The sequence below is a fragment of the Propithecus coquereli genome, unplaced genomic scaffold (assembly GCF_000956105.1).
Source record: "Propithecus coquereli isolate 6110/MARCELLA unplaced genomic scaffold, Pcoq_1.0 Scaffold184, whole genome shotgun sequence".
In the NCBI taxonomy this organism is placed as follows: Eukaryota; Metazoa; Chordata; class Mammalia; order Primates; family Indriidae; genus Propithecus; species Propithecus coquereli.
This window is the reverse complement of record NW_012143190.1, coordinates 2,680,101-2,700,822: the sequence shown is the minus strand read 5'-3', so window position 1 is coordinate 2,700,822 and position 20,722 is coordinate 2,680,101. Positions and strand designations below refer to the sequence as shown.

At 38.7% G+C, this 20,722-nt stretch overlaps 1 protein-coding gene across 1 annotated transcript in view; it reads left to right on the top strand.

The window, feature by feature from the left end:
• Positions 1–634: 634 nt before the first annotated feature.
• Positions 635–20,722, top strand: part of MTMR10 (myotubularin related protein 10) — a 46,249-nt gene continuing 26,161 nt past the window's right edge. Inside the window, exons 1-5 of the mRNA XM_012642709.1 lie at positions 635–796; positions 1,382–1,442; positions 14,401–14,537; positions 16,154–16,226; positions 16,714–16,856. Of these exons, the coding sequence (XP_012498163.1) occupies positions 737–796; positions 1,382–1,442; positions 14,401–14,537; positions 16,154–16,226; positions 16,714–16,856 (474 nt within the window). The 5' untranslated portion in view covers positions 635–736. The remainder of the gene's footprint in view (positions 797–1,381; positions 1,443–14,400; positions 14,538–16,153; positions 16,227–16,713; positions 16,857–20,722) is intronic.

Sequence of the window (20,722 nt, the reverse complement as noted above, 5' to 3'; positions counted from 1 at the left end):
TTTGAATCTGGTCACTGTTGGTTGCACCAGCCCACTTCTCCAGTGCCGGTTCCTCACACACTGGGCGCGGACAGTGTGACTGCCTGACTCCGGGACCCCAGAGTCACCTTCCCGACCGCCCCTGGCTCTTCCCCGAGAACTTCAAAATAATGTTCGCCCAGGCGGGACGACTAAACCTGTGTATGTTTAAGTCAAGGGGCGGTCCCGGGGCAGTCGGTACTGAGATATCCTGCGCCTCGGTCTCAGCCGCCTCCGTCTGCCTCTGGGCCCCTGCGGCCGCCGTAGGTCCCCGCGGGCCGCCGTGGGCCCCGCGGGCCGCCGTAGGAGCGCCGTCCCACAGCCGCTCTCTCAAGATGGCTGCCCGGCTCGGCTTCCCGCGGCGCCCCAGCTGAGAGCCCGGCAGCGGGCGCTCGGCGCAACTTTTGTGTTCCGGTGCCTGCGCGGACTACTGACCCGGAGCGGCGAGCCGCTGGCCCTGCGCGCGCCGTCTCTCGGGGCGGGGCACCGGGCCCCTTCCGGGGATGGGCCCCGGCGCCCGCGTCGGCCCGGCTCTGCCCCGGCTCCTCCCCGCTCGGGCGGGCGCTCCGCCGTGTCCCCGCCCGTCAGTCCGCCCGGCCCCGCCGGCCGCAGACGGGGTCTGGGCGGCCGCACAGATAGCTCTAAGTCCAGAGGAGTCGGGAAGCGTCAGCGCTGCCGCTGGACCGCGACGGGACGGGGGCGAAAAAGCGGTGGCACCATGTTCTCCCTTAAGCCGCCCAGACCCACCTTCAGGTCCTACCTCCTGCCGCCGCCTCAGGTAAACAACCCCCTCCTCGGGAGTACCCTCTCCTTGGCGCTTCCGGGGAGCCGCCAGGCCGCCACCCGGTAACAGGAGGACCCTGGGACGCTGCACCCGTCTGTGCCCCCAGTCGTGCAGTTGCTTGATCTCAGACTCTGGGAACGCGTCTTCTCGGGAGCCACCTCTGGCTCGGTGGAAACTTGTAAAACTCTGCCGCAGCCATTCTCTGCCCGAAGTCCTGTCGTCCCGCAGTTTTGCTGTGTGATGAGACCCAAGGGAGATTTGGAACTGCATTTATTTCGTTCGTAGCCCGGTGACGGTCCCCACTGTGACCGCCAGCATGATCGCAGCGCTTGTGGGCATTTAGTAGAGGTTACCGATCTGTCATAAATGTGAACACCTGGAAGCGGTACAGGCAGTTTTAATATTTTTCTTGTCAGACTCCCAAGTCGATAATGAGCAGATCTTAAAAAGAGCTCGTTTAAAATGTGAAACAGTTTAAATGGGGAATACTTCTGTCTCATGTGTCATCGCTCAGAAAACTTGTCTTGGTATCTTATTGGGGGGGGTTGGGTTTTGATTTATTCTGTTAATGTATTTCAGACTGACGATAAGATCAATTCGGAACCGAAGATAAAAAAACTGGAGCCAGTCCTTTTGCCAGGTAAACATTAGTTAGTGTTATAACAGATACTGTAGTAATGTAATTTGGTCCAAGATTATTCTACTGACTAGTATCATGTGTTTAACTTTCTGTCTCTTTTTAAACTTTCTCCAGTTAAAAATCTAATGACTGAGAAGAGAAAAAAGAGTTGATTAGAGACCTACAACAGCAACCAAAAATAATGATTAATTGGTGTTTATCCTTGACAGTTTAAAGTGTCATAGAAAACAGTCAAGAATATCACTACCTCATTTTTTGTGTGTGTGTCCTGAAATGTTCTTTTTGAATGGAAATATATCTTTACTTGCTTGGGTAGCAAAAGTACTCTTTGCCCCTTCTCGTCTGTCTGCGATGTAATGCGTTGATTAATAGTCAAATCATTTTAATGCATTTTGATAGTATGAAAAGCGATTTTTATCATGTCTGTGTCTTTGTACCAATTACAAAGCTTAGTGAACTTTGAATTACTTACTTGGCAGTTATTTTTTGAAGTTGTCAGCTGTACTTGCAAATTTGCTTGTTTCAGTTTAGAATAGAGTTTTCCAACAGAAAGAGGCACTACTGACAATTTGGGCAAGATAATTCTTTGTTGTGGGGGGCTGTAGCAGCCTCTAGCCTGGCCTCTAGCCATGAGATGCCAGTAGTCCCCCTATCCCCTGCCACCAAGATGCAGCCTACTTGCCACAACCAAAATGCTTCCAGGCATTACCGAATCTTTCCTTTTTGTTTTTTTGTACCTCTGGGGGACAAAATTTCCTCCTGATTGAAAATCATTGCTTTAGAACAAAATTTACCTTAGCATCCTTAGAGACAGAGGTAGGGATTGATGGTAGACAGGAGTTTAGTTTTAGAACATACAAAATATTATTCGATTGGTATTTTGAATTGTAAAACAATTGTATAATAATTAGGAAAAGTCAATTGTTTAATATAATTTTGGGGACCATATAGCCGGATACTTAGAAAAGCTTGTTTTAAACTTGAAATATAATCTAATAGCAGTTTGTATGGCTCCTATCACGTTTAAAAATCTCAGAGACCTTACTTAAAGCCAAATCTAATAAAATAATTAGAACTTTGTACGTTGTAACTGAACAAATTTGAAAACTTTAAAATTTTAAATATTAAGTATGGACAAATATATTAAAAACATCAACCTTTGGTTCCATATGGTAGTCTTTTTTAAAAAAACTTTAAAAACTCTTTTTAAACTTTATTATGGGAATTAGTTATACATATTTTCCTTTGATTTTGTTAGTGCTTTTCACTCAGTGTGTACTAATTAATCCTTTGTACTTTTCCTTAGCGTGAACAATAGAATTACTAAGTAACCCTTGCTCCCTGTGTGCTCTGTTCTAGTCTTAGTCACTCCAGGCGTTTAAAAGGCAGCAAAGGGAAACAGTCAGTACTCATCTTGAATTAATGCCTGTGAGCTGTTGAACTTTGGCTTCCTTTACTTTGAACAAGCGTAGTTCTTAGGCTTTGATTCCCTCTTCCCAATACAGTGATTTGACAGTAGTAAACAACATGGTCTTGGTTACAAATGCAAGTACTTGATTTTTTTAAATTAGCTCTTAGGTTTAAGATATGCTTATAAAAAGTGTTACTAAATATTGATAAGCTTTTTCTTATTGTAGGGTTTTTTATAAAATTACTACCAACTTACCTTTCTACTGAATAGTCAGTTTTCTGGGGAGATTTTAAACCCATTTCCTGACTGTGAGTGGTTTACTTGTCCCAGAAATAGCAACTAAGTCTGAATCTTTTGGTTGCCTGTTAAGGAATTCTCTGACTTCTTAATTTTTCTTGCATTGACTCCCAAGTCACAGCCAAAGTCTGTACATGCATACATGGTGGCTCTGTCACCCAGTGTTCTGTTGCACCTGCCTTCTCTTACAGAACATTTAACCAATCCTGAATTACCATGTCTTCTGCCCTCGTTCTCGACCCCTTCTGTTCTTACCCTTTCACTCTGGCCTTCCCACACTCTCCCCAGTTGTGTGTGTGGCTGCCCCATTGTGGTCTCTGTGTCCATCTCTGACTACCCCCTAGAACCTACCCCCAGGCTCTTCTTTGGACTGTAGCCTACTACTCTACTACAATATGAAGACAAATGGAAAATAACTAAAATATTGGTGATCTAAAGACCTAGGCTAGGATAGGGCTTTTACTAAGAGGGATTGAATAATATAGTCCTGGCCTTCGTTACCATTAGGAATCCATAGAAAACATGGCCAAATCACCTGTGGCTTTATACAGGCACACAGAAGTAATTGTTCAAAGATATAATACTGCATGCTATGTTTTGGCATAATGCCTTGAGCCCAAGGATATCCTACTTCAGTTGCCCGAAGTTTGAACTTTTAATTCAATAAGCAGATGAAAATTAGAACACAAAATCAATTGTTTATTTGTGTGTAGTCACCATGTGCTCTGTTGGAACTTAACAAGGCTAAATTTAAAATGATCCTCATCTTTTATTAAGTAAAGAAAATAGAAGAAAATGACTAGTAATTTCATTTAGATTGTGGTTTATGTTAGTAATTTTCAACTTTCCTGGTTCACGAAACTTCTTGAGATGGAGATTTTACCTAATTCAACTTAGTGGTCCTGATGTCTAGCATAGTGCCTCTAATGCGATGGTCACTGGGATGTTTACTGAGTGAATGACTCAATGAAAGAACCCCTCAGACCACCTGCTTAAACTGTTACTTTAGCCATGCACACATAGAGACAGACCAAATCCCAGATTTAAGAGTAAGAGGGGCCGGGTGCAGTGGCTCACGCCTGTAATCCTAGCTCTCTGGGAGGCCGAGGCGGGCGGATTGTTTGAGCTCAGGAGTTCGAAACCAGCCTGAGCAAGAGCGAGACCCCGTCTCTACTAAAATTAGAAAGAAATTAATTGGACAACTAAAAATATATAGAAAAAATTAGCCGGGCATGGTGGCGCATGCCTGTAGTCCCAGCTACTCGGGAGGCCGAGGCAGGAGGATCACTTGAGCCCAGAAGTTTGAGGTTGCTGTGAGCTAGGCTGACGCCACGGCACTCTAGCCCAGGCAACACAGTGAGACTCTGTCTAAAAAAAAAAAAAAAAAAAAAAAAGAGTAAGAGGAAGGACTGTGTTATTTTATGCCAAGCATCTCAAGAGAATTATATTCATGCCTGGAATTGAAATATAGTGCTCTGTCAAAGTAGTTAGCTTTTGCGTAGGCTTTCTCTTCATCTTCCCATCATTATGTGAACCTCATTCTTTTAATGATTATATATGTGTAAAATCACTCCAATACTTTTTGAAGATCGTGTATGAATTTTAAAATGTGTGTGCGTACATGTTTATGTCCCAGCATATATCCATTAAGAGCACGTGTCTTTTTTTGATAGCTGCTGGACTGATGGATTGGTTCAGTGAGCATTTCCTAGGTGCCAGGGTCTATGCTAGGTGGGGAAAGTCTTGGAAGTGTAGTGTGCCTACAGGTGAGCTCTAAAGCTGCCTGTTGACAAGGTAGAAGATTGTGATCTGGATCAGTGGTTTCCAAATTCCAGCCAGGGCCTGGCGTCAGATCTAGATGGAGTTTTTACCAGCCCTTGGTCAAAATGGGAAAATTAAGAAGCATGCAGCTTTCTTTCATAAAGTTAAATTTATTTCATTTAAAGGATTGTCCTTTATTCTGAGATTATGTCCTTCTAACTTCTTTGGTGTAAATTTGCTCTTTTGTTAAATGATGATAATAGTAGCTGTGGCTTTAAAAAACACTTTTGAGTTAGCAAAATAAAAGGTTAAAAACCTTGTTGGTCCCTTAAATTATTTTTGGTAGTATATTTAGTTTGAAATCTAAACTGGAAACCACTAGATAATATTATCATAATATTATAGATACAGTTTAATGAGCACTCACACAGAGAACATCAATTATTTTGTCTGCCTAAGAGTCTTTCTGCCATCTTCTGAAAAATGTATCCTCCCTCTTTTGGCAAATTGTTCTACCCCAGTTCCACCCAGCCTTGGGTTCTAGTGTGGCCAGCAGGGATAATAACTCACCCTAGACTGCAGGTGTGAGTACAGGTCTGCCTCTGGATATTTTTAGGTTAGTACTAAGGGAAGAGATTATTTTTAGTAATGCCAGTGGCCATAGTTCCAGAAAACCTGTCCAAAAGAGTGAAGAACACCAAGGTGTTCAAACCCCTGGGGTTCATTTTCCTTGTAGTCCAGCTAACACAGAAGCTACAGAATTCTCCTTTTTGCTAAGCTAGTTCTGATGTGTTTCTGCCACTTTGAAGTAAGATCCTTAACACAGTTTATAGGTTAATCCTCATAACAGCCCTGTCTGGTAGGGTTACCAGTTTATCTCCATTTGACAAATGTGAAAACTATAGTTTGCAGAATCTTGCACAGCTAGTAAGGGTAGAGCCAGATTCTGTGTCCGGCTCCCAAGCTATGCCTTTAACCACTGAGCAGCATAGCCCACCTGGCTCTACTGGCAACATTAGGGTCCAGATTTATGCTTTGGAACTGTTGGGGAGCGGATTGGATGTTAGCTTAGAGGGATTTCTCTAGTGAGGTAAAAAGAGCTCTGTCCTTGTCTTTGCCGTTTTCATAGCAGTGACAGATTTTGACCCAGCTTGAGGAGGAACTTTCAAGAATTTCAACTGCCAGAAAATGGAATGTCTTGGGAGGCAGTGGACTTCCTGTCACTGGCTGTGCAGAAGCAGAGGCTGGTGAAATGCCAGTGGCTTTGTGATGAGGATGTGAGATCTGCAGTGAGTGGGACTTGAAGGTCTTTGCTCCCTTCTAACCCCAGGGCATGATCTTTTTTGGGAGAAGAGTTGAAATGCCAAGGCTAACAAATAATGAATTACTTTGTTCAGCAGGTATTGAATGCATGCTCAATGCAACTTGGCAAAAGGATAAAAAGCTGAAGATACGGGGTCCTGCTCTTAGACGATTTCAGTTCATTGAGGAAATACTTCAGTAAAGGAGAGCAGAGGTTGTGAAAGCTTAGAGGAAGGTCACCTAAACTAGATTTGGGGTAGGACAGGAGTGCCAGGAGAGGTCTTCTTGGGAAATGCTTGTGCTCTGAATCTTGAGTGCCGGCTAAGCCAGGGCCACTGTGCTAAGGCTGTCAGCTCAGTTCTTCCCCTCTTCCCATCTACAATGTTAACAGCACTTTCATTATTGAGATTAACTGTTAGATTGATAATGAATGCACCGATTGTCAGAGTCTTTTGTAATCAAATCAGAAAAGCATACCACCATGGGCCATCTGGAAAATGAAAATAGCCATTGTTGTATAGATGTCTTGTTTATTTATTACATATTCACTGTTTGGCCTGTTTATGTACTGTTCTTTTTTTTTGTGCCTCACCGTAAGTCTTATTTCCTCAGTTGGATTGTGAATTCCTTAAAGATAAAGACTTTGTCTTTTAGGTGTTTTATGTAATCCCTTTTTGTAGATAGGCTTTGTAGATGGTTATAGACTGATTTTGTGGTATTTTAATTCATGAATACATTGCTTTTGAAAGACCAAAGGACTTGTAGCGTGTCCTTGGAACTGTGAACAGTGTAACCAACTGTAGTATCTACATGTAAAGTATAAACCTTAGCATTAGGTTTATACTTTTCCTGTAGAACCTTAAGGATGTTTGGAGCTGTCCATTCCTTAGGCTACTGCTATAGTACCTTAGGCCAGCATTTTGTTACTTACCTCCTAACTCCTTACCATCACTATCTTTACCTTGCCACTCCTGCTCCAAACTGTTAGTGAACCTCCATAAATAAAATCCTACTTAAATAAGATAAAATTCAAATTCCTTAACCTCTGTAATTTGCTAACATTCCACCTCCCTAGCTTCGTTTTTCACTATTTCCCAGTATTGGTATTTGCTTCAGTCAGGCTGATTCCTTGGTCTTTCCCAGATGTCTTATTCCTTATTTAGGCCTTTGTTATTGTTGTTATTGCATGTTCTTTACTATCTCAACCCTCTTCTTCCTTTAAGATTTCATTCTAGTCTCTTCCTGATATTTGCACTGTGACCTTTTCCCCACCCTCCATCGTAGATGGTACTCACTGGATATGGTACTTGATTACATGCTTGTTCGTATTGTGTGTGACCTATAGAATCAGACCCTGCTAGTACCAGTGATAGCATCAGCCATTTTGTGTTTATCTTCTACATAGTTTCAACTTTCCATGACTTTTAGGCCACTTTAATTCCTGAATTTATCGAAAGCTAGGGTGACCAACTTGTCCCAGTTTGCCTAAGAGTGTCCTAGTTTTAGTGCTAAAAGCCCCACATCCCAGGGAAACCCCTCCATCCTGGGCAAACTGGGACAGTCAGTCACGTATTTAAAGCCACAGGTTAAATTATGTTTTGGGACTATACACATTTATAGGTTAAATTAGCCACCGTGCGCAGTGAGACTTTGTCTTAATCTATTTTCCAAGCTAAAATTTATGGGAAAGATCATTCATCAAACATGTATTGACTTTCTAAATCTGTAAGGTGTTGGGAGAGATAATACAACATGGTTTTTTGGTCCTCTGGGAGTTAAAAACTTCCCTGGCTATGCCATTTTGAGATTTATTAACTTTAATTATATTTGCTTTCTCGTTTATCTGTACAGATGAAACGGTCTTGAGAAAATAAACTTTGATAATTTCTTGATTTCCTTCCCACGTTGTGGTAGAGATTCTTGGCCCATCATCTAATTTAGAAGGTTTTTCTGTGATGCTTTTTGCTTACCCCACACTGAAGTTAATTTCCTGCTTGTTTTATCTTCTATGAGTCTTCCTGTGGCTGCCCACCAGTGGTGTGCTGGGGAGCGCTTGGTGGTGCAAATCATCCCACCACGGCTGATGGTGCTGAGCACAGAGCTGGCAGGAAGGAGCCTGGCGGGTTCTCAGAGGCGGGCCAGCCTCCTCTAGCACACCATCCCTTCACTGCAGGAAAAGTGCTGGAGTACAGTCTCAGTGAAAACTTCCTGTCCCCTGGAGTTCTGAAGCTTTGATTATGAGTTTTCTCTTCAGGGTCACTAATTTAAAACGTAAACAAGAGCAGTCTCCGTACTCTTCTTTTTATATCTCCTATCTAGGAAGTGCCCACTTTGTATCTTCCTTTGCTTCCCTGTCTATGAACTAATTTTCCGGCCCACAGTGTTGTACAAGTACATCAGTACATGACAATAGCTTATGACAGCTCCTCGCCAGCATTCCTTTTTTTAAAGTTTTGAGCAGGTAACTGCCATGTGAGCAGACAGCCATATGTGATCCACTTATTTTAAAGACTAGTTCTATGTGCACAAAATTTAGTGTCATTAAATAAAACTCAAGCCAGGTTAACTTGACACTATTTAATTATATGACTATAATATAATAGGAAGACCGAGTTGTAGCATATCCCCAGAAGTACCCTCCTTTTCTTGCCCCCTCTATCCTTCCCTCCTGCTATTCTTTGCTCTTTGCCAGAGGCTCATTTCCATTTTCTAAGAAAAAGCTGTGTGACACTTAATTTTCCTGAAAAGACCCTAGCCCAGAGAGTACCTATGTTACTTTTTTGTTGTCAGTTTTGTGGGGGTTTCATCCATTTTTTTCTTTAATAGTTTTATTTTGAAATAAATTTGGATTTACAGAATTATTAATATATAAAAGAGAGTTAATGTGAACTCTTCACTCAGCTTCTCTAATATTATTATAATATATAACCTTGGTAAATTTAGCTAAACTAAGAAATTAACAACACTCTTAACTAATTTGTAGGTTTTATTTACATTTCCCTAGTTTTTTCACTAGCGTCTTTTATCTGTTTCAGGATCCCATTCAGTATACCACATGGCAGTTAGTCATCATATCTCCTTAGTCTGACGGTTTCTCCATCTCTTCTTGTCTTTCAAGACCTTGACACTTTCTTCCTATTGAATTACATTTTCATTTCTCCTCAACTAATACCTATAAAAGCACTTTAAACATAGAAATATATCTAATAAAATAGGAATAATTTTATAATTAGATTCTCTGTTTTGACAAAGCACCCCCTAGAAACTTCATCAAATTGACTTTTTAAAATTTAGACATAATTTCAGGCTTAGAGAAAAGTTGCAGATAATAGTAGGAAAAATCTGTGTATACTCTTTACTCAGATTTCCAAACAAAACTGTCATACTTTTAAAGAGTATTATTCAGGTAGTATTTTGTAGTATGTCCCTCGGTTTGGGTGTGTTTGGTGTTTTCCTTTGATTAGGCAGAGGTAATGGATTTTGGGGGGAGACCACCACAGAGGTGGTAACCGTTGTCCTTGCATCGTGTGAGAAGGCACAGGACATCAACATGATTGGTTACTGGTGATGTTAACCTCAGTCACTCCCCGTTAAAGTGGTGTCTGTCAGGTTTCTCCTCTGAAAAGTTACTATTTTTCGTTTTCCATACTCTCTGTTGGAAGCAGTCATTAAGTCCACACCCACATTGAAGGGATTGGCAATTAAACTCCACCTCCTGGAGGGAGGAGAATCAAGAATTTGTGGACGTATGTTAAAACTAGCCCAGTAATTAGTAAATACTTGGGGGAAGATAGCTTTTTGCCTATAAAATAACCTGTTTCTCCTTAAAATTTTGCTCACGAATTTTAGCATTCGGCAGTGTGTATCGCTCACAGCAGTCATTTAGTCAGTCCATGGCAGGTTCTCGATCTTTACTGTGGTATTCTAATAGTGATTTTCTATTTCCCTTATTCCTTATATGGTTATTGGTTGGAATTCCCCTGTAAGGAAGATCTGTCTCTTCTCCCCCATTTATTTTTTTATGTATTTATTCAGTCATCTGTTTACATTAATGTGGATTCACAGATACTCATTTTGTTCTTTACGTCATAATCCAGCATTATTGTTTCTTCTTTTGTTGTCTTGTACAGATTGTTCCAGCTTTGGCCATTGGGAGTTCTTTCATCTGTCCTTTTGAAATGCTTGCCCTGTCTATTCCCACTTCCTTATTTGCTGGCATTCTGGCACTACCAGAGACTCCCTACTCATCCTGTTTCCCTTGCCCCAGCCTTCGAATTAGCCATTTCTCTAGGGAAACTTGGTTCCTTTTATTAGAGAATAGTATTTAAAAACCTAGATCTGAGTGTGAGTGTGCATATTGTTGCTGGAATGTCACTGCTTTTAGGCCTTTCAGGGGACAGAGCTAGAAAACATACACATGCATACTAACCCATTTGTATACACATCTCTTTGTAACTGTATCTTTCTCTGTAGACAGAAGGCAAACATGAGTTCATACTGCTATCTCAGACTCTAATCTAGCCTTGCAGGGTTCATTCACAAATTTGTGCTTTTGCTTTTGATGATGGAGTACAAGTGGTACAGCAGTTCGATCTGGTTTCCATGTTACTTTCTGCTGAGTGCTATAGCTCACTGGTGAGAAAGGAGTCTTGACTTGACTCTAATAGACACATTCCAGCAGGAAGTTTGTCCTCATCACTCCTCTCAGTGTCCTTCAAAGCTCCCTGAGATGGCTCCGACATTGCAGTTTGAAAGCACTTCAATTTGAAAGGTGCTTCACTTCTCACCTTTTAGACAGGAAGTGCCTCATTGCATCTTCTGAGCTTTGTTTCACATAATTTTAAGAGTTGTCACTTAAGTAACCATCTCTGACACAGGGGTCAATAAACCTTTAAAGTACCAAATGGTAAATATTTTAGGTTTTGTGGTCCATAAGGTCTCTGTCAAGTACACAGCTCTGCCTTTGTCCTCTGAAAGCAGCCATAGGTAGTACACAAACAAATTAGCATGGCTGTATTTTACTGACATTTTATTTACAAAAACAGAGTTTTGTGTTTGGCCCATGGTCCATGGTTTACCATTTGCTGGACCTATTAAATGCATTCTCTTCCTTTTCTTTGTCTCATTCTCTCTGCATTCACAGGCTTGACATTTTACGTTTGTGCATCAGTAAAATAATCAGGTTTCTAGAAAAGAAGGGCTTGAGTATAATAACATACGTAAGAAATACGTATGGATCGTAAGTGTTAGAACTGGGTGAATTTCTGTAGCATCGTTTGAAAAGTCTGATTTTGGATGAGTTGTTTAGGTAAGAAAGGTGGCACTGTATGTGGTGATGAAGGTTATACTCTGTGAGCCAGTAGTTTTGGTGTGAGGAGGTCAGTGTTACCAGGAGTATGTCCTCTATCTCCACTGGCAGTGGTTAGTCTAGTTGTTTAAGTTTTATAATTGGTAGCTAAGATTTACTGGAGGGGAGAAAGGGTTGAATATTCAGTAGCCCAGATTCTGATATGGGTGTTAGTAAACTTCGTGTTGAAAGAGCTCTAGACAGCAGTCCCCAACCTTTTTGGCACCAGGGACCAGTTTCATGGAAGACAATTTTTCCGTGGATGGGGTGGGGGGAGGCAGTGATGTGAGCGATGGGGAGTGGCTGTAAATACAGATGAAGCTTCTTCGCTTGCTCGCCCTCGGCCACTCGCCTCCTGCTGTGCAGTCTGGTTCCTGACAGGCCACAGACCGACATTGGTCCACAGCCCAGAGGTTGGGGACCGAAGCTCTAGAAGATTTAAATTTTATGTATTTGAATTATTCAATGATTTTTTATGTATATTTTTGTCTTTTAAATTTTTTTCTCATTAGCATCTAGTTAAGACCAGTATTTTGAATCTTTAATGCAGTTTTAGACTCCAGAACATTTAATTTTATGTAAGTATAGGAAACAACTGTTGGATTTGAAGTCAGAACACTTGGTTATAAGTTCCAAGTTTACTTCTTACTATTTTTAAGATCTTAGGAAAGTGATTTAACCTCTTTGGGTCTAAGTCCTTTATCTGCATATTAAGGAAAACATCTGCCTTCCCTAACTTACAGGTTGTTGAAAGAATCAGAACAAATGTTGAGAAACTTCCATTGGTAGGTTTTAACAGCTCTTTGTGCATGTATAGGCGAGGAGTGGGTGGCAGTTCTGTGACTTTTTTTTAACTTTATATAAATTTACCTGAACAACCCTTATCTTCCAGCTGGCTTGGCTACTTGGCCATATTGAATTACTGGTTTTTCTTCTATCTAGAACAGCTTCTGGTGGTGGTTGTCTGGTGAACCATGTGTTGTGAAGTGATTTTATTCATGCATGCATTCAGCACTCATTCAACAGGCACCTACTGTGTGCTAGGCACTGTTCTACGCACTAAAGTTTCAGCAGTTAGTATTAATAAAAATCATCCATCTCCTACCCTCATGGAGCATATAATCCTGAGAGTAAGGCAGGAATTGAATGAATGAATGAGTAAATGAAAGAAATTTATAGCTGTGGTAAGTGCTAGAATTATAAGCATTAATATATAATGCTATGATAGGGAGATTTAATCTAGGCAGGAAGATTTAAAAAAAAAAAAAGACATTCCTGAGATAGCAGTTGGGCTAAGGGAGAAGGAAAAAATATTCCCAGAAAGGGGAACCTGTTCAAAGACCACGTAGGTGGAAGCATGCAAGGAGCGTGGTCCATATGAGGGATTAATAGGCAGCACTGGGCAGAGCAGTGAAGGTGGGAAAGACCGTGGTGGCTGGCTAGGCATGCGGGGCTTCTAGGCCATTTGAAGGAGGCTCCTCTTCAGAATGGAAATTAATTCAAGTGATTTGAGCTGAGAATTTGACACGAGCAGATTTTAATTAAATCCTCCAGTAAATGTGAAGGGGCTGTTCCTGAAACTAGCCTTGTGCACTTTTAAGAACTTTGAATAACAGTTACTATTGCAACTCAAATTTATTATATTTTTGTTAAAGAGAACATTGTTTGAGACTATAATTTCATTCTTCATGAATTGGTAAGTGTTTGGGGATTATCAACAAAGAGATTCTATCACTGCTAAAAATTTTTATAATGATAGAAATTGGCAAAGTAGATCAGAACCCTAACTTTTCTGCCACTGACGCCAGAAACTGATGGCTTAAAAATGTTTCTGGGTCTAGTTAACGTTTAGATCTTAGAAATTAAGGTTTAAGGATGACCAAGCTTTAAATAAATTATAGAAAACTATTCTTTCAAAAACACATTATAACTTTTGTGTTGGTTTTTTTTTGTTTGTTTCCTGTTTTTTGAGACAGGGTCTCTTTTGTCCAGGCTAGAGTACAGTGGTGTCATCTGAGCTCACTGCAACCTCAAACTCGTGGGTTTAAGCAATCCTCTTGCCTCAGCCTCCCAAGTAGCTGGGACTACAGGCACATGCTGCCACACCCAGCTAATTTTTCTATTTTTTATGAAGATGGGTCTTGCAGTGTCGCCCAGGCTGGTCTTGAACTCTTCACCTCAAGCAATCCTCCCGCCTCAACCTGCCAAAGTACTAGGATTACAAGCTTGAGCCACTGCTCCTGGCTTGTATTGGCTTCTTATATTTATTTCTTTAATCTTTCCTTTTAACTCAAACTATATTTTAAAGATTTATTGCCTTCTAAGTTACAATTTGAGTGCCGAGGGAAACTTGATTTAGCTTTATGGAATATATTTTAAAATAAATAAAGCTGAACTCTGTTCCTCATCCCTTACAAAAGGAATCAAAGACATTGGTTTGAGAGATGAAGTCACTTGTTAATAAAACAAATATTCCATCAAGTAATACTCTGAAGGAGAGCGTGTAGTTTACTTCTTCTCCAGAAGGTCTTTCAACAAGTAAGTAATGAAAGGTAGTGGCTCGGGCCAGCCTTTCTAGTTCAACCAGCTCAGACCCCTAAGCTCTTTTTGCTTCAGCTTTTATACCTTACAAATGGAGAACACCTTGTTACTGTCCCTATTGCAACGACGTAAAGTGGGTGCAGTGCCTGGCACCTTGTGAACAGTCAGTGAATGTTCCTTCTTACTATCTTCATCATTATCATCATGAAATATGCCTTCTAGGTCATACAGTGACTTTTGACATTCCATGGCACAATTGTAGCTCACACAATGATATTTTTTCTCTTTTTTTTAATAAGGAGAAATTGTCGTAAATGAAGTCAATTTTGTGAGAAAATGCATTGCAACAGACACAAGCCAGTACGATTTGTGGGGAAAGCTGATATGCACTAACTTCAAAATCTCCTTTATTACAGAGGACCCAATGCCATTACAGGTGTGTTTTATTTGTACACTGTTTCATTGTATCAAGGCTTTTGACTCTAAGCGATATATATTGTTCCATAAACCACATGTGGGAAAATTATAATAAAATTATTAATAAGTGGTTAATATAATGTTGGAAATGAATTATATTAAAATTCAAAATAAAGTTTAAGAAGAATGTTGGGACTTACTTGAATATAATTATTGAGATGATTTTTAAGTCACTTTGCTTCATTTATCCTCTGATCACTGGTTATGTATCTTTTTCAATAAGGAAGTTATTCCTTCTCTTTCAGATCTTTTAACCTGCTTATAAAAATATAATAACCTTTTTCTCTAGTCATAAAGAGAAAAACTTAATTATTTAGCAAATCTTATTATTGCTACACATTTTTCTGATTTCATGATTTTTTTACACTAATTAGTTCTTTTTCCAAAAAGCCAAATTGTAGTTGTAGGAAGAATGAAGAAAAATATTGATAAAAATTTTTTTAATAGCCTTCTTGCTATTTTATTTTCTTACTGGAAAGTAATAGTTCTGCATTATTTTGGTGTTTAAAAGTTTAGGCATTCATTTGATTAACTTAAAAATCCTGGACTTTTCTCTCAGCTATTTTCTATTTTGATTTGTAAAGTGTTACATACATCTGCCCCCTAGATCTTTATTTAGAATAGTAATTGTTCTCTAATGAAATGTTTACAAATGAACTGTAAACTTTTTGAAGGGTCTAACAAGGTGTATTTCATGTAGTCATTTGTTAATTTACCATAATATTTACTGTTCTGTATATTTGTGTGTTTATCGCAATTTTCTCTAGGTATATTTAGACTAAGGCATTGACAGATATTTAACATGTAGGGACACTAGCTTATTTGGATTTAGGCTTGGGTTTTTCCCTTTGTTTTTAGCTTTATTATGATCCCTGGCCCCAGACTTCACGTAAATGAGAAGCAAATACCTGTCATAGTTTAAATCCAGTACCGCCAATGGGAAAAATAAACCTATGCTCTACTGACAGCAGATTGATAGTGTCAACCAGTTCCTTAGTTTGAAAATGAGCATGAAGTGTTTGTTAACAAGTGAAAAAAAAAGATCTGTGGTTTGCCAAAACCTTTCTCTAAAGATTTTTATTTCTAATAGATTTTCTGCTCTAAAAAGATAGTTATTTTCCACTCTGAAATCTCCATTTTAAAAATCAAGCATGATTTTACCCATTAAAATATGATGTCCTAGGAACCCCTTTTTCTTTATTTTGTAGCCAGCTTATCCAGATCTAGACATGTAAATGTTTGCATATGAAGTGATTGATAATATTCCATATTTTGGATATTATGGGATTATGTACATTTTAACCTAATTTCCATCTGTCAAAAAAGAAAAAAGCATGGGGAGAAAGAGGGAACATGAACACAACATATATTTCTTTCTCTCTACCCTTGCTTTACTACTAAAGTGTGTTCTAAGATACTGTATCCTTAGAATGGTCCTAGCTACACAGACAAAAGCTTTTTGTGCTTTTTAGAAATAGTCATCACAGTTTCTCATCACACTTAAAAGTAAGACTTGTGCTACCATTGTGAAGTTATTGGGAAAAGAATTAACGTGAATGTAATTTTTTATTTCAGAAATTCCATTATAGAAACCTTCTTCTTGGTGAACATGATGTCCCTTTAACATGTATTGAGCAAATTGTCACAGGTATGTAGCATTCTATACACACTCTTTCTAAAAGTTGATTCCATTCTGGAAGTATTGCTTTAAAAGTCATACTTCTCAAATACTTAGGTTATAGTTTTATTGCTGTAGGTTTACTTTTACCATTGTTTTGAGTCCCAGGAACATTACTGAAAGAGGGATAAGTCAAGAAATTATTTTAAAAGGGAGATACAGAATATATAGCTTTTTATGGTTTCTAAGCTTTTGTCCTCTTTTTAATTAAAATTTTAATTATTAAATGTATCTAGATGGTAGTGATTTTATGCAAAGAATCATTTAAAATATCTTTTGAAGCAAAGTTAAAACCAATGCCCCAAGTTCTAGGAATTATCAATAAATATGAAAGATTCCAGAGAAGTGCCCAAGTGATGGGTGACCTTCCCATTATTTTCACTAAAATTTGTACTAAAGGGTGAGTAACAAGAAAGAATTTTTATACTTTTTTTTCTTTTACTTTTTTCTTTTTCAGTTAATGACCACAAGAGGAAGCAGAAAGTCCTAGGCCCCAACCAGAAACTGAAGTTTAATCCGACAGAGTTAATTATTTATTGTAAAGATTTCAGAATTGTCAGATTTCGCTTTGATGAATCAGGTCCTGAAAGTGCCAAAAAGGTAATACTAGTTTTATCAAGTTCTGGGTTCTGCACTGTATTTACTGATTTCAATTCTGTATGGAAGTTTTCATTTTCAGTTGCTCATGTTTTTTTAGGGGACATTATCATTAGATATCTCCTTATGTAAAGTCGAAGCCAAGAATATTAATAGAATGATTTCCTTGGATTAGTTTATGGCTGTTTTAAAGTATTCTATATAAAGCTACTAAAATGTTAAAGACTTTCATGTGGAAATTAGCATATCTTTTACATTAAGACCATTGCCTGTTGGTTTCTTTCTTGGTTAAAAAAGTTGAAAATTTGGTGATGTACTGCAATTAAGATTTCGTAAGGCTTTTAATTCAGAACTGTAGAACTTGACCAACAGACTGAAAGCTAGACTTAGGTTACATAAGGTTTAGGTAAATGTATAGTTATGAGAGGGGCCTAATAATTATTAGTGGTTTAAAAAAATCTTATGAATTGATTTGGCAGGGGCAAATCAAAGCTAGTCATTTTGATTGCTGTATTTTTTCCTGCCTTCCAGGGAATGTTCACCTACTTACTCATAGAGTAAGATTCAAGGGCAAAAATCTCCACTTTTTTGGTTCCATGTTTTGCTTTACCAGAGGTGTGAAACTTGTAGACCTAATGCCCCTCGGTTCCAGTCTGTGTTGTAACAAATGCAGAGGAATAGAATTTCCAGAAAAAAGCCTGTTCCTGTGCATTGGGAATTGAACAACTGTGTCTTAGTGAAACTGGAAGTTGCTTTCTCTCAGAACTGAGCCAGCCTTTGCACCACCAAGCAGTGGGTGCATTTTTTTTTTCCATGGTCAATAGACTGACTGCCATAAACTTTCTGTGGCTATCAAAATGAGGCTGTCAGAAAGATCTTAAGGCAGCTGTCTTCATGTATTTTGATGAGGAGGTGGAAGATTTGTTTTTAGAACTGTAACCAACAAATTCTTCATAGGAAAGAAAACATGAGACAAATCCTTGAAAATGAATGACTGTCTAGCAGAGTAGAATGATGATGGACTCTATGGGTGAAAGTTTTCAAATAGAGTCTATACAGCCATCTCCTAGCATTTTGCATTATTGAAAATTCAACTAGGTAACTCTTTAGGCCCCTTTCACCTGTTTGATTCTGCTGTTTGTGATTTTAGCATTTTACCAATTTGAGATGCCTATTCTTACAGAGACTTCAGAATTAATTAAGTAGTAGACTGTACATAAAATATTTTGAACCAACTTACTTTCTTGAGCTTAAATATATACTTGTAATTTAATCAAAGCATCAGGAACCTGCTTGTGAAAAATTTAACTTCAATATGTATAGCATCTAAAGAATTGGGACACCCCAGAACTTGTGAGATTGAGTTAGGACAGCATATTTTTAAGGAAGAAATTTATACAGTTGGCCCGATATTCTTTCAGAAAATTTAATTCTCTCCCACTCTCTTACAGTATCTTCCAGATGACACCATTTTAAAAGTATAAATCATAATTATTTGGTCTAGTTCTTGAACCATCTATTGTACTTATTGGTAATTTCTGACACATAAGGCAGTGTGCTAAATTTTGCAAGATAGAAATAAGGATAAGATGCAGTTTCTTGCCCTAAAGAGCTTAAGTCTAGTTGAGAAGATAAAGCATGAACAAATGAAAATTAAGTAACGTAAAAAGTAGCAGCACAAAAGACGTTTCCACACAAATGATTAGTTGCCAAATTAACAAAACATACTACTGTGGAAATTCAGAGTATCCTTTGTTTGTTGTGCTACTGGTGAGTGATGAAGAGGGCCTCATTTAACTGTCCACATAAAACAAGCTAGTCCATCTCATGCCCTTTTCCAAGACCAAGTTTCTGACAAAGATCCTTTCCCCAATGTTAAAATATAAAAAGGGTGTTACCTCAGGCTCAAAAGAAATACTCTTTGTCTTTCGTATAGTCAAGGGGGGAAGAATTTTTCCCTTGATTCACATGTTTCAGACACAGAGGATTAAGTCATGTGTGACTACCAAAGCTTCCTGAGTTAAAAACAAAAATTCTGGCATACCCTTTTATTTTAAGTTTTCATCTAAAAGTAGGTAGCAGTTAGGAATTTATGGCTCATTTTTACCTCCTGGAAGCTTTGAATGCTAAATTTTCTCTGGAAAATGCTTTGATTTTATAAGTTGTTTTAAAATGACCAGATGCGTGTTTGGAGTTCTCTGGTGGGTAAACCACTGATTCATTTTAAAATACCTGAGGCATTTATATTTTTGTTTGAAAAATGAAATCTCAAAATACTAAATTGTTCACATTTTGTTAAATGTTGCTCTGAAACCTTCTCATTGTCTAGTTGGTGTTGTCTCAATAGTATTATGACAAAATTAGATTAATTTGTGCACCTGTATCCATTAACATTCATCCTCATTATCCTTGGGCTGTCACAGGAAAATAATGATATTTGGGAAAGGTCTAGGAATTTGATGATACAGAATTGTACATCTAACCTCATAGCAACTTTGAGCCACCAGTTTTTTGTTTTTTGTTTTTTTTTTGAGACAGAGTCTCACTGTGTTGCCCGGGCTAGAGTGCCGTGGCGTCATCTTAGCTCACAGCAACCTCAAACTCCTGGGCTCAAACGATCCTTCTGCCTCAGCCTCCCAAGTAGCTGGGACTACAGGCATGTGCCACCATGCCCAGCTAGTTTTTTGTATATATTTTTAGTTGTCCAATTAATTTCTTTCTATTTTTAGTAGAGACGGGGTCTTGCTCTTGCTCAGGCTAGTTTCGAACTCCTGAGCTCAAACAATCCGCCCGCCTCGGCCTCCCAGAGAGCTAGGATTACAGGCGTGAGCCACCGTGCCCGGCCCCACCAGTTTTTTTTTTGAAGAACTTTTGCTCAAAACTGAGAGGTAAAAAAAAAAAAGAGAGAGGTTGTTTTTAATGATTTATCACTTTATTTTCACATTAGTTGGTGAACCACTTGTTTAGGCATTCTTTCTAGAAGTGATTTCAGTTCATCTAAAGAACAAGTTGGCCTTTTTCTGAACTGTCATTTTTGCCTTGAATCTTCTACTTACTCCTTGGTGGCTTTCAGGCTACAGAAATTTAGGAAACTAGTTTTGTTTGCAAATGCGATGGAACTTGATGAGGTTTAAGTGTTTCCTGGATTTGAGCTTCTCTAGTGCTGTACCCCCAGCTGGCCTTAAAGAAGAAACTATCTACTGTGGTACTTCTGGTTTCTGTCCAGAGAAGAATATCAGCGTTAGTCCAAAAATCACTTCAAAAGTAGTTTACTTTTTTTCTCCAATAAAATATTTACCATAATTTAATGTCTTTAATATCAATATTTTCTTCATTTCCTGTGACAGCCAGGACAAATGAACTATTTCAAAGGTAATTTTTAAAGATACAGTTTCCAAAAAATTTTTTATGCTTAGGGAGTAATCGCAAAATCAGAATAATTTTACATGAAAATGAGTATTTTTTGAGACCTTTTTTTAAGTCTTTCAAAAACTCTTAAGGATGGAAGGTAGGAATTTGGACTTAGGCTTTTAAATAATATGTATGAAAAAGTGCAAAGAACAGGGCACCTGGCTTTCTTTTCTCAGTGGCATGAGCGTAATCCAGGTACATAAGTTTCTGTGTGCCTTTATGTGTGTACCCAAAGATACCACTACTTAGGTTATACAAAAATAAGTTATACACACTTGTAATTACACTACTGTAAAAGAATAAATTTAGTTTAAGCTGTGCTTCCTCTCCCCCAAAAAATCAACCATGTGTAAGTAACTAAACTGACTTTCAGTTTTACAGTATTTTTTATAGACTTCTTTAAATGTAGATGCTATTAGACATACTCATTTGTTTCCTAACCTTAATGTAGATGCTGT